Source organism: Tachypleus tridentatus, chromosome 11, assembly GCF_004210375.1.
Source record: "Tachypleus tridentatus isolate NWPU-2018 chromosome 11, ASM421037v1, whole genome shotgun sequence".
NCBI lineage: Eukaryota > Metazoa > Arthropoda > Merostomata > Xiphosura > Limulidae > Tachypleus > Tachypleus tridentatus.
Window position 1 is genome coordinate 68,350,477 of NC_134835.1, and position 13,501 is coordinate 68,363,977.

The 13,501-nt window shown below is 32.8% G+C and overlaps 1 protein-coding gene across 3 annotated transcripts in view; it reads left to right on the forward strand.

Annotated features, from left to right (window-relative positions):
* The window catches only part of LOC143232378 (uncharacterized), a 36,981-nt gene that overhangs the window by 8,025 nt on the left and 15,455 nt on the right, over positions 1-13,501 (forward strand). For all 3 annotated transcript variants that reach the window (XM_076467724.1, XM_076467723.1, XM_076467725.1), the window contains exon 2: positions 13,256-13,380. In XM_076467724.1, coding sequence (XP_076323839.1) covers positions 13,256-13,380 — 125 coding nt within the window. The remainder of the gene's footprint in view (positions 1-13,255; positions 13,381-13,501) is intronic.

A 13,501-nucleotide genomic window follows, 5' to 3' on the forward strand; every position in this document is an offset into this window, starting at 1 on the left:
TACTCTTTTACCAACGAATAAGGGAATTGACCGTCACATTATAGCACCCCCACCGCTGAAAGGGCGAGCATGTTTGGTATGACAGGGATTCGAACTCGCTACCCTCAGATTATGATTCGAGCATCCTAACCACCAGGTCTTACCGGCCCTGTGATTTTCTAGGCTGAAACAACCAACACAAGAAGCCCAATGTTTTGTCATAAGTACAACACTTCTGACTTGACCACTTGGGAACAAAAAATTGAAACTTTCAAAACAAAGCAAGAGCAGTCACAATTCATATGCATAATGTGAGATAAATCTTTTAATGCTTTTAATTCTTGAAAGACAAAAACGAAAATTACGGTTTAAACGCCAAAACATGTGCAGCTTTGTGCTGAAAAGCAAACAACAGGCTAAAATTTGTAATTAAAATTTCGTGAATTTCAGAAATATTTTTCTACATACTTCCCAATTTCTTCATTTCAGGTTCAAAATCAGAGGTAGTTAAAATCAACATTTAAATTCTATCTTTTGTCTCCAACAAGTCATTCCCAAAAGCTCTTACGTCAATTCTGGAAATCGTCAGTTAAACTGAAAATGATAAAGAAAGAACTCTCCTTTTATTATGTGTCATTTCATTCTAGTCCTGGAAAGGAAACTAACAGAATAACAGGTGGCTACGCCCTCTCTTCAGTCAAAAGAAATATCCAATTAGATGAGTCTTTGAAAGAACAAAAAATATTTTCAAACATTGTTGATACACTGGTCACAACACGAAATATATTTGCGGCAGTTTAAGTCCTTCACTTGAATTTTCTTTACGCTATCATTTTCAAATACGCTATTTAAGCTACTATTTATTGCAGGAATAATGTGTTTTATCGATAAATCTTGATTAATCCAAAAACAAACAATGTAGTCAGGCAAACAAACTCACTTGGATGTGACCTCATTTAATAAAACTACACATAAAGAAAACAATGAAATAAAGTAATAGTATTTATGATAGCGCACAGATTATGAAACGTTTGTAAGCATTTAGTATATTACATTGTTTCACGAACTGAAATAATCTCGCAAAAAACGATGAATAAAACACTTACTAAAAAAATCCCATCTACAAGATGTTTATATGAAACGAACAGACACTAAATTGTTACAAACTAAACTAGATTCAAAGTTACAATGAAAGATTCCTCAAATATTCCAATTTTCAGATGCTTGTTACATGACAGTTTTAGAGCTCTCTGTAACCACCAAATGCAAAACTTAAATATTAGAAAGGTTCAATTTACAGAAATATTTTAATGGAATAGTGGCTTTTCTCTAGGTTGAAAAAGCAAAACTAAAATATTTATTTCAACAAATCTATACAAAATTATTTGCCATTCTGATAATAAGCAAAAACAAGTAATTAAGCTCAATTTCAATTTTCATTCAAAAACTCATTATCATTTTCATTTTCATTGAGTTTTATTCAATATTTACATACATGCAATTTTTTCGTGTTTTTGAAAATGACTATAACAAACGGGCCCCGCATGGCCAGCTGTTTAAGGCATTCGACTCGTAAGCTGAGGGTCGCAGGTTCAAATCTCCGTCACACCAAACATGCTCGCCCTTTCAGCCGTGGTGGGGCATTATAATATTACGGTCAATCCAACTAATTGGTGGTAAAAGAGTAGCCCAAGAATTGGCGGTTGAAGATGATGACTAGGTGCCTTCCCTGTAGTATATTAAACTGCTAAATTAGGGACGACTAGCGCAGATAGCCCTCGTGTAGCTTTTCGCGAAATTCAAAACAAATCAAACCAGCTACAACAAACATCAAGCACAATAAGCAACATGTCCCCTTTCCCAGTGAGAGCTTATAACGCTAAAATCCAATTATCAAAACTGGTGGTGAGTAGTACAACAGAGATAGCTCAATATGTAGCCTTACGTTTAACAGCAAACAAACAAAAATAATCAGAAAAAAATAGAGTATGTAGACCGTCCCATCGATTATAATGAATTGTAAAAATAAAAAAGTTCGAAGCCAGGTAGTCTTCCAAATATCTATCAAGTCTTCCCTTAAGTTCCTCGAAATTAACTTATCACTACACCTGAAAAAAGTGTATTTCGAAGGTCAACCATCCTGTAAATAAAATATATTTTTTTTAGCTGAAGATGGATTACACCGTGCCAAAATTGATATTTTTGTTTTATAATCCTACAATTATAAAAGTTAAGTACAAAAAAGATGAATTGACAACGTCCTTTTCATTGACAATTTTAAACACATCAATTAGGTTCACTCTAACTCTTTTTTTGATTCAGAAATCTTAATCTTTATATCCATGGTAACATTTTAGTAGCTCTCCTCTGAATCATTTCCAACAATTCAATGTCTTTTCTAAAGTAAACAGCAAGATACAAAAGAGTACTTTAGATGGGGCCTAACTAGAGTCTGTACAAAGAAATTACTATCAATTTAGACTTATAAACAGTATTTCTATACACTTGATCTAAAATCATATTTGCCCTACAAATAGTAACAGTACACTGCTTGAATTGCTTAAGAGATAGATCATGAAGGATATCAAGATCATTTTCTTCTATAAAACAGTTAAGGGTAATCACAAAATTGTGGTTACTCGTATTTCAAATTATAACAAACTGCATACATTACTTTGCACTTATTAAAACTAAATGTTATCGGCTGTTCATTCGATAAACTCACCAAATAATCTAAATCATTTCGTAAACTACTAGCATCTTCTTCACAGTTAGAAACATCCAAGACCTTAACATCGCCTGAAAATTTAAATAATTTATTGACCATTCCATGACCTATGTTGTTAATATAAATCAAAAAAGGACAAAGATCATAACATTGAGTTATATGGTATTCTACTTGTAGCATTGGTCCATTTTTAATATACAGTCCTCTCCTTTCTTCCATCTAGTCACTCATCTATCCAATGAGTCGACTTATTTTCCACGCCTACAGAGAAAGTGGTTAAAGAGCATTTTTATATGGTACCTTGTAAAATGCTTTCTGAAAATCAGAAACTTTCTCCCTCATTTACTGGCCTGGCATGGCCAGTTGGTTTGAGCGATCTACACGTAATCTGAGTCTAAAATCAAGTAAAATCATAAGTAATATTTTTAATAATGTAACCGGTTGTTTGATAATTGTTTTTATTGAACTGAAAATAAATCTAAATTTATTTGGAGAGTCATGTAATTTTTGAATAGCATAAAGAAACGGAAAATCTACATAAGAATTATGTTTAAAAGAAAGTTTACAAGTTTTAACGAAATTATTCTTTACTGTACCTTTGGATTGGTTGACAGGTTTAAACGTTTGTGTATTATTAATTTCTTTTATTATAATTAATGCATAGATTTTTTTGCAAATTATACCAATATTACAGTTAGCTTTATCAGTAGGAACTATAACATATTTTTCTTGAAGTTCTTTAATCTTATTTTTTAGCTGGTTCAATGATAACTCTTTATGGTATTTTTAAAAATTTATATGAAATAATTTTATTTTTATTTTTTAAGTATATATAATTTCCATTTTATATTATACATTTTATAATCCCACTTTGTAGCTGGTACCCTGGGATCCTTTTTCAACAATATGTAGTGTATTTTACTTCATGTTAATGTGTTTTGCTTATGTCTTGAAAATTTATGGTCATTATATATATATATTTAGTAATTACAATAATAAATGAATATATAAATAAAAGTCATCACACAAGTGTATACAATAGTTTGTCATACTCATGATTATCTAACTCACAGAGCTGCATTCACATGGTAGCCTGTACTTGTCAGTGATATCTTAAATCTACTATCTGTTTCAATTTGTGTTGCCCTCTTACCTTGATCAGTGACCTGGTGGAAGGTTCTATCTTCTCCTTCTTTGTTTTTTGAGCACTAGAAGAAACTTATGCCAATGATGTAAATATTCTGGCGCTGATGGGGAAGGTCGTTAGATCAGTGTGATATATGGAGAGATCTTTCTGCTTTGTGGATTCGCATTCATGATACAACTTCCTGAATTTCATGTCAAGACCATGTATATATAATGATCCATCCGGAGGTGAACAAATAGTATGATATTTTATCTTAAAGAACCACACTTTAACAGGGCATTTTAATGTTATTTTCCTAGTGCTTTGATTTCGCTTTAGCTTTGTAAGTGGACATAATACTCTGTTTTATGCTCTAAGGGTGCGATCCAGCATAGAAATAGTGATTGGACGGTTGGCACACTAAACTTTGAGTATTCGCTAGAACCATTACTCCTAATCTTCATTACCTAAATCACTGCAGATGATACATCCGATGGCAATTTATAATGACCAAAGTCCATAGGACTAGTCTTCTGTTATCTCTCTCCAGAACTTGCATTGTGGATGCATCGTATAGAAATGAGTTTTCATCCATATCCTCTGAAAACATAAAAGTGAGTCCAGCTCCTAAACTTTCAAGAGCCCTGAAAACTTTGAAACATTTTTACAGTTCTTATCATTGTTTCTCAGCTTGCAGCAAAATAGAGAATACTGGGATCTATTTGAAAGGTGGCAATTAAAATAGCCAAAAGGATTAAGAATTTAATCTTCAATAGCAAAACTCGGAACTGAAAATACATGATCAAATGAACTCTTATCGGTTAGGGAAACTCAATCAAGTGTGTGAATTAAAGTTGTAACATCCAAGTTGAAAAATACTATGCCTTAAAATTTCTTATAAAAATACCTTGGTGGTCAAATTCACTTTGTGTTCACACTTAATCTGCCTGCAGAAACAATCTGTATTAGACGTGGAAAACTCGATCAATATAGGCATCATTACGTCTCGATCTTGACTTCAATCTATATCTGTGCTCTCCAAGATCACTTTAGTCATGAAGATTGCCCAAAACTACTCTGGACCCCTACTACAATACCTCTACAACCACTTATTTGTTATATAAATCGAAGCCTAAGTCTGGCAGGACAGAAATTATGAGTAAGACTGCAAAGATAGGTATCTACAACAAAGGGGCAATATTAAAACAGCCATCTTTCTTCCTTTTTGACTTTCTACACATAAACAATTAAAACAGAAGAAAGAAACCAGAAAGTCTCGGCATGAAAGTACCACTGTATCTGTGTGCACGTTTGCAATTTCATGTATCACAGCTAACCTTGTAGTCGAAAAATTTAGGAAATGCCCAGAAAACTGCGTATTTTTTAAATACTTCTGTTTCTATGATCGAAAACATTCAAATACATAATCAAATATAACAGTTGGCGCACCATATTTGCACGTTTCTTATGCCATTTGGTACTGTTTGTAAAGTTTACTTTATACCTTACTGACTGCAATGTATATGGTCTCCATTCATGAAACACACGTCCATCTGTGGTTTCTTGCAATTGTCCAGACGTGTATTTTTTCAAATAATGTTTCACAGGCCAGTAACCACATTTGGTTTCAAAATTTTATATCGTAGTCGTCTAGTTAATTTTAAAATTTTTATTCAAAACTTTTGTACCAGTTATATTCTCAGAAATTGATTTATTTTGTATTATACTGCACTCATGAGTGGCCGTGTAAAGCTTCATATATGTGTGTTAATCCTCGCTTGCACAAATTCACAAATGTTTATTACCACACATGTCTCCAAGTTTTATATATGTTTACATATACTAGTAGCTTTTACAAGACAGAAATGGGCTCACATACTATTGCTACAGTAACACACACTGGCTACTTCCTTAACCCTCAATCATTAGTTACAGTTTTGTATTTACCTCTGTAAGTAATGAGCTTCAAAACTCGTTTTATAAACTTCATTAAATAAATTACTGCCACAGTTAGCCAAATTTAGACTATAAAACAAACATCAGAAATTTTTCTTGTCCTTTTTTTTCTTTTACACATCAGTATATTCAAAGTAACCTTAGCAAAAAATTGTTTATAACAAGTAGTCGTTTATTGTCAAGGAATGGTTGCCAACTGTACAACACTCTGACACTGTATTTTTCTTGCACAGTTTGATACTCTCGAACAAATTAGCAGAAAAGTATATAGAAGTAACCTAAATGAAATAAGACCTATACCATTGTGAGAGAGCTCAACTCCCTCACAGTATTCGCGCCCGCGTCGCGCTAAACATGCTCGCTCTCCCAGCCGTGGGGGGCGTATAATGTGACCGTCAATCCCACTATTCGTTGGTAAAAGAGTAGCCCAAGAGTTGGCGGTGGGTGGTGATGACTAGCTGCCTTCCCTCTAGTCTTACACTGCTAAATTATGGACGGCTAGCACAGACAGCCCTCGAGTAGCTTTGTGCGAAATTCAAAAACAAACAAACAAACCCTCACAGTATAAAGAGAAATCACGTACAGTACAAGTAAGAGCTCTTAAACACCTAACAGTTATCTACTGTTAACTAGATAAGAGAGATAGTTTCACAGAATATGGGAAACCATTTGACAATTGAAAGTCATCCAACATCTCAAAAATCAAGGGTTATTCAATTGTTTTAGTCATTGATTATTTGATCAAGCATCTAGCTAAGGAAGCATGGGTCACAACACCCTACCACCCAATACTTACTTGACTTAATATCATATAATGCAGTGGTTACATTGCAAGTTGAATATCAATTAATAGCTCAGAAAAGAATAAATGTTACTGCCTTTTAGTCATTTTTATTTTAAATAAATATATGTCCAAGCTGCTAATCCGGTAATTAATTCCAACCATAACGATCAAGAGATCACAGGCAAAACTTGAGCTTTCCTGCACCTCTTGAAATGCATTCTCATCTGACTCATTGACCGCAACTAGACAAGTACTTGCAGTTTTTATCATCCTCATAAACTAAACTAAAATACTTCATAATAATATCTTCATCTTTCTCAGACTCAGTTCCAATTTCTGGTAATCAAGGCATTAGTACTTCACCTGCAACATACAACTACAGTTTATTCAAATGCTGGATGTACTTACACGTGTTCCATAATGGAGCATCTCATATGTAAAAGGTCAAACTTGTCTTAGTAATAGACGTAACCCTGTACAACGAGGGCCAAGCTACCTCTGTGCCGCATGCACATATAACAACGATGTCCAGTCTCTTCAGTAGAAAGTAGCTTCCTTGATTGCTGTATTGTAGTATCTCTTCTTCTAAATGGACATTGAGCATTTGCTAGAGCCCTTACTCCTGGCTTTAGTTGGCTGGACCACTGCAGATTAAACTGTTGATAGCAATTGCTGATGTTCCAGAGCCCAACTGTTATATTCTTCCAGAAGTTGCAAATATATTATTTTACTGACTAACTGATCAGTCACTAACCAAATAAATTACTAGATGACTGAAACGAATAAACTAACTCAAACTGTCTGATTATCAAAAAAACTTTGAAATGATTCATTAATATTTATTCACTCATTCTGGCGTTTGTATATTGTACAATATTTCAGGAACATTCAAGATGCATCATCGCCTAAATCTTTATGGAATGTTTATGCTTTGCATAATAATTAGATCATATACAAAAACTCCCTCTACAGAATAAAACATTCAGATATTAAAAGTATCCTATAATAATAAGTTTACTGGACTTCTTTACTCTCTACAAGACTACTAAGCCTACTACATTTTTGATGAGAAAAGTAAATGTTACCAAAAGACATTTTCAAACATCTTTTAATATAAAATTAACAGACGTACAACCATTAAAATATAGTTTTTAAATATCACTAGCTTTGGTCATAGGTCTATACCAAGTGTTAGTTATTGAATAAGTTTTTTTTTTCATTTCTCGAAATAAATTTATTTTTCAAAACACTTAAAATATTTATCTCGCAGAAAAAGTGAAATAAAATATGTTTCATGGCACTGGTTATAAATCCGTAAAATACTAAATATAACAGTGGCTGGTGAGATTACTATTAGATACAGGATAACATACTTCAAAGCAAGGAAAACTAATAATAAAAATCAAATCAAAGCTTCTACGGCAAAACTTGAACAAAATGGTAATAATAAAAACGAAAACTTTGCTAAGCCTAAGCTTTCAGGCTGATAACAGCTCTTCTTTAGAGCTATATATCAAAAAAAAATACAAGAAGGGTGAGTCACAGATCAAGCAATACAAAAAAAATTTATTTCTATTTCGAAGTTGTTTATAAAACCGTGATATTATAACAAACAAAAAAAGATGTATTAGCACTCTTAAAGTCATTTTTTTTCATTTATGGATCTAAATAAGATCTTCTGTTAGATTGAAAGCTCAGATTTAATAATGTTGTTATTCTTTAATAAGTTGTGCATGTTTAGTACTTGTTATTGAGTTTACCATTTTATATGAACACCGCTATATCGAGGCAATCAACCACTTGGTATTTAACATAATGTACACACCTACATTTAGACACATTTAGCATGAGAATACTTCAGGCATGTATTCACTATACAAAGGAACAATAGATAAATTTAAAAGCACACATCTTCACGCGTTAGAGATACAGGATAAGAATATTATTATGAGTACAAAATTATTTATTTTGCGCACAACAGCATATTATTGCGAATTAAGCCCACAAATTATTATTTTGTTTGAATGAACAAAGTACAGATTTATACATCTAAATTCTTACAACATGTATTTTTCTCATTGTACATTAGCCATAGAGTTAATCCTCTGTTTATGATAAGATTGCCTGATACATCTGGATAGATAAATAGGCTTTTTATATTATCACACAAAGCTTTATTAGACCACTACAAGAGTATAAAATATTTACTATGTGTGTGTGTGTGTTTTTCTTATAGCAAAGCCACAGGAGGCTATCTGCTGAAGCCACCGAGGGGAATCGAACCTCTGATTTTAGCGTTATAATCCGTAGACTTACCACTGTACAAGCGTGGAGTGTTTTTTATGCATTCTACCAACTCAAGTATTAAGCTATTTTCGTACTTGTTTTAGTTCATGTTAATCAGATATGCTATGTTTTTCTTTTATAACATTTTTATTAGCCAAGTGGTTAGGGCGTTCGACTCGTAATCTGGCAGTCGCAATTTCAAATCCTTGTCATACCGAACTTGCTTGCCCTTTCAGCCGTAATTTTGTGACGCCTCTACGGTGGGTGGTTTCCCATATTCTGTGAAAATATCTCTCTTATAATGCATTTCAAGAGGTGCAGGAAAGCTCAAGTTTTGCCTGTGATCTCTTGATCGTTATGGTTGGAATTAATTACCGGATTAGCAGCTTGGACATATAGTTATTTAAAATAAAAATGACTAAAAGGCAGTAACATTTATTCTTTTCTGAGCTATTAATTGATATTCAACTTGCAATGTAACCACTGCATTATATGATATTAAGTCAAGTAAGTATTGGGTGGTAGGGTGTTGTGACCCATGGTTCCTTAGCTAGATGTTTGATCAAATAACCAATGACTAAAACAATTGAATAACCCTTGATTTTTGAGATGTTGGATGACTTTCAATTGTCAAATGGTTTCCCATATTCTGTGAAAATATCTCTCTTATCTAGTTAGCAGTAGTTCTTCAAAAAAGCTTGTTAGGTGTTTAAGAGCTTTTACTTGTACTGTACGTGATTTCTCTACGCCCAAGAGCGGTGGGTGGCTATGACCTAGCTGCCTTCCCTCTAGTTTTACACCATTAATTTAGTAACGACTAACACAGGTAGCTCTCGCTTAGCTTTGCGCAATGTTCAAAACGAACAAAACATGTTTACTTTCCATAAAGTGCTCAGCTGTTAATCTTTCTGCTGGGTTTATAACTTTCAAGCGTACATAATGGGCTATCTGTGCTCTACATAGCACAGGTATCGAAACCCAATTTTAACATTGCAAGCTCTCAGATTTATCGTTGATCCACGGGGACCACACTGGAGAAATAGTAACTGCAGTTGTTTGATATGCATCTCTCTAAATCCACTTCTTAATGAAGTTTTAACAGATCTTTATAGAATTATCTTATATTTATACATATATATATAAATATAAACTGTTGTCAGAATTAAAATTAATAATATTTTTATATAACTTCTCTGTATTAATAATGTGAAGATTTTAATATGTTGAATTTTTTGTTTTATATCTACGTGTGGTAGTAGTGAAAGAAAAGTATTTCTTGGAATTTCATACTTATGTATATGATCATTTAAATTTAATACGTTAATACAATCCGTAATATAAAATAAACTTCAACTACGTAAAATTAGTTTTACTTAAGCAACAAATTTTAAAAGCTAATATTATCTGTGAAGTTAAATAAACTCATAGTCTATGCAAACAGCATGTTGTTTCCGGGTGTGGTGCCATCTGTATGTCGCCGCCAACGGCACAGAGTTGGTTATGAGGGCTTAACGCTAAAACCCAGGTTGCAGCTTTGTGCTTAACTATAAACACACAAAAAAACTATCCGCATAACATAATGAGCCTTTTAAATACTTGTTTGAGCAACGTCAAGTGTGCACCCTCCAAAAGAGTGAAGGGAAAGTTTTACAATTTGTAAGCATTTTTCGAAAGGAACAAGAGAAAACTTACTCATGTGAATAAGAAGTGAAAATATTGCCAACTGATAAACATAGCTACATTTTCCGGACATTAAAAAAAAAAAAAAGCCTAGAGTTATTAGAGACTAAGCCTTTTTTTTGTGGTCAGTTGAATTATTTCAAACATTGTTTTCTTCTTGTGTCATATGAAAACAATACTCCAGTCACAGCCTATTTATACATAATCGATCGTGGATTATGTTTTTATATTATTTTTAGGACGTAAAATATAACGTAAAAGATAATTTATAAGGTTATGTTAACGTCACTCGGTGGTGGAATGGTAAATTGTGTGATACACACCGTGCTTTTCTCTTACACAAAAATTCCTTTGTTCCTTGAATGAAGGATGCATATTTTAATGCTACATTATTGCTTTTGTTTTCTTTATTAAAAATTGATTAGAGAACTTAAAGTTGTACGTTTTTTTCGTGGTTAAAAATCTGACATAGCATTTGCCTTGCAATCAGAGGGTTGCTGGTTCGAAACATGCCAATTTCTGTCACAACTTTCCGTAACTTAAAACTTACTCGATGTAGAAAAAGTAAATTTATGGTTTATTTAACACTAAAGAATACAGTTACGGAAGTTATAAGTTACAAAGTGAAACTACACAAAAACAGCAAATTTTCAAGTATATATTCACAGTAAAATACTGTACTTCTGTTGTTTCTTTTTCCTTTAAACACCTCATTCTCAGAAAATTGACTTGGAACCTGACAAGGTTATAACTTGGTCTAATAAGTTTGGACACCGTCCGTTCGATTTAGACCTTTTAAAGGATTTTATGGTATAGAGGTCAAACAATCCAAAAATGTGTATTTTGGACAGCTGTAGGGTCATATTTACAGAAATCAAGAACCAATTGGCACAAATAGAAATTCACATGAGCCAAACACATTATCATACAAAAACATTTAGATTACCCATTTTACGTCCTTTTATACGGTCAGAGATAAGAAAAATCTAAATTTTGGGAGTTTATATCAATTACTGGCTACACATTGACCAATTTACATGGGATTTAGCATAAGGATACTATTCTACAGGCCCACACATTGACGAACAAAATGTTGGACTTGCCTATTTTCAGTAGTAGCTATTAAGGAGTCAAAATGCCGCAAATTCATAATTTCAGGGTTTTTGACAATTATTTCGTTATATTTCAGTCAACAGTCATGAGATTTGGTAAAAAGAAACTTTTTACAGATTCTAAACAAAGATATACACAATTTTGGAAGTTTATATTTTGCTTAGTTTTTCAGAAAGCTAACCACAACTTGGGAATTTTGTGAACTGTTTGTGTTTATATCAATCAACTTACAGAAGATTTGGTATAAAAATACTTTTCTAGGTTCCAAACAGTGATATATACGTTTTATAATGTTTTGGTGTTTTGCAAGATTCTTCTGGTGTCCAGATTGGACATGTTGGGATTGTGTGACGGAAACTTGTTACAATCGCCCGCAAATGTTGGCTTTTTAATTTAATGCTAAAGTAGCCTAAAATTGGCAGTAGTGCTGCCTGCCAGTTGACTTTCCTCTAATTAACAATTAAATTAGGTCAGTAGTAGGTAGCTTCAGTCGCACTGCCATAACGTAAAGATACAACTGGCACTTCCTGTGGCTAAAAGAGCAGGTTTATTAGCAGCAAGAAAAAGGCTCGATATTTTCAAACCATAAGGAAAACCGGCTAATTACCGGACCATTCTGAACCAAGTCTTAAAACTTGAATTAATAAAAAATACTAAGGAGTATTTTAGAAAAAATAATGATAATATTTGATTATACTTGAATGTCTGAAATAACGAAAAATCATGAGTACAATATTTTAATTACTTCTGTAGTTAGAATGGCCGTATATATATATATATTTTTTTTACTATTTTATTTTATTATTTTTATTATTTTTTACAGCATATCGTATTATAACTAGCTACATTTATGATATTATAAGTTGTTTAACTTAGGTGCTGGCTAGCTGGTGCCTGACGTTAAGACCACGCAAGTCCCAGCAATATCTAGAAAATCAACTTCCTTTAAAGCATCGAGAAGTTACTAAGAAATTTAATTTTAAGAGAACAGTATAGTAAGTTGATTTAATTTTACAATAGTCCTTGTATTTTTAAGAGACTTAAGCATCATTTATAACACAGGTCCACAAAAATGTACCATTTGTCAAGCCATAAGAAACATTAAATGAGGAAATAAACTTATTTGTGATTGCTGTATGGTCTGAAGTTTGAGTTATTTTCACCATATAATTTAAAAGAACCCGTTAAAAACACCATTACAACATTTGTTGCTAATAGTGAGACATTCGTATCAGGAGTTAATTGTAATAATTCTATATCTAATAACCTTGACATAGTGGAACTAAATATTTTAGTATGTCATGAAGGATTAGTAGTTAGAAGAATTCACCTGATTGAGAAGAATAGAGATATCATACATTATTTTATTTAGGAAGGTCTTAAATTGGCTTTTAACAAAAAAAAATCATTGCTGAAAGTGTTGATATTTTGTCTGACATAATGTAGTTGAGTAGTTCCATAGCTCCCTTCGTGAAAGAAGACAAACTCTAATGTTAAGTAGGTTTTAAGAGGTGAAGTAATCCAAGCCAAAGAAAGGTCATTCACTGTGATATTTTTGAAGGTACATTATTAGTATGAATATACTAACTGAGTATCTCAGCAGAGCCTCAACGTGCAGAGAATCTTGGAGTTCCTGAAGATACCACTCCTAGAAAATCACCAAGGATGAAGCCTCCAGTAGATTTACCTGGTCATCTACCCAGAAAGGTCTCCCGAAGCAAGAGAATGGTAAGTGACAACAAGTGACAAGATGCTATCACATTTGTTTATCGTAGACTTCAGAATATAATGTGTCCAGAAAGACTTGATAAATGGCATTTTAGTGTAGTATTTTACTATTATTATTTGT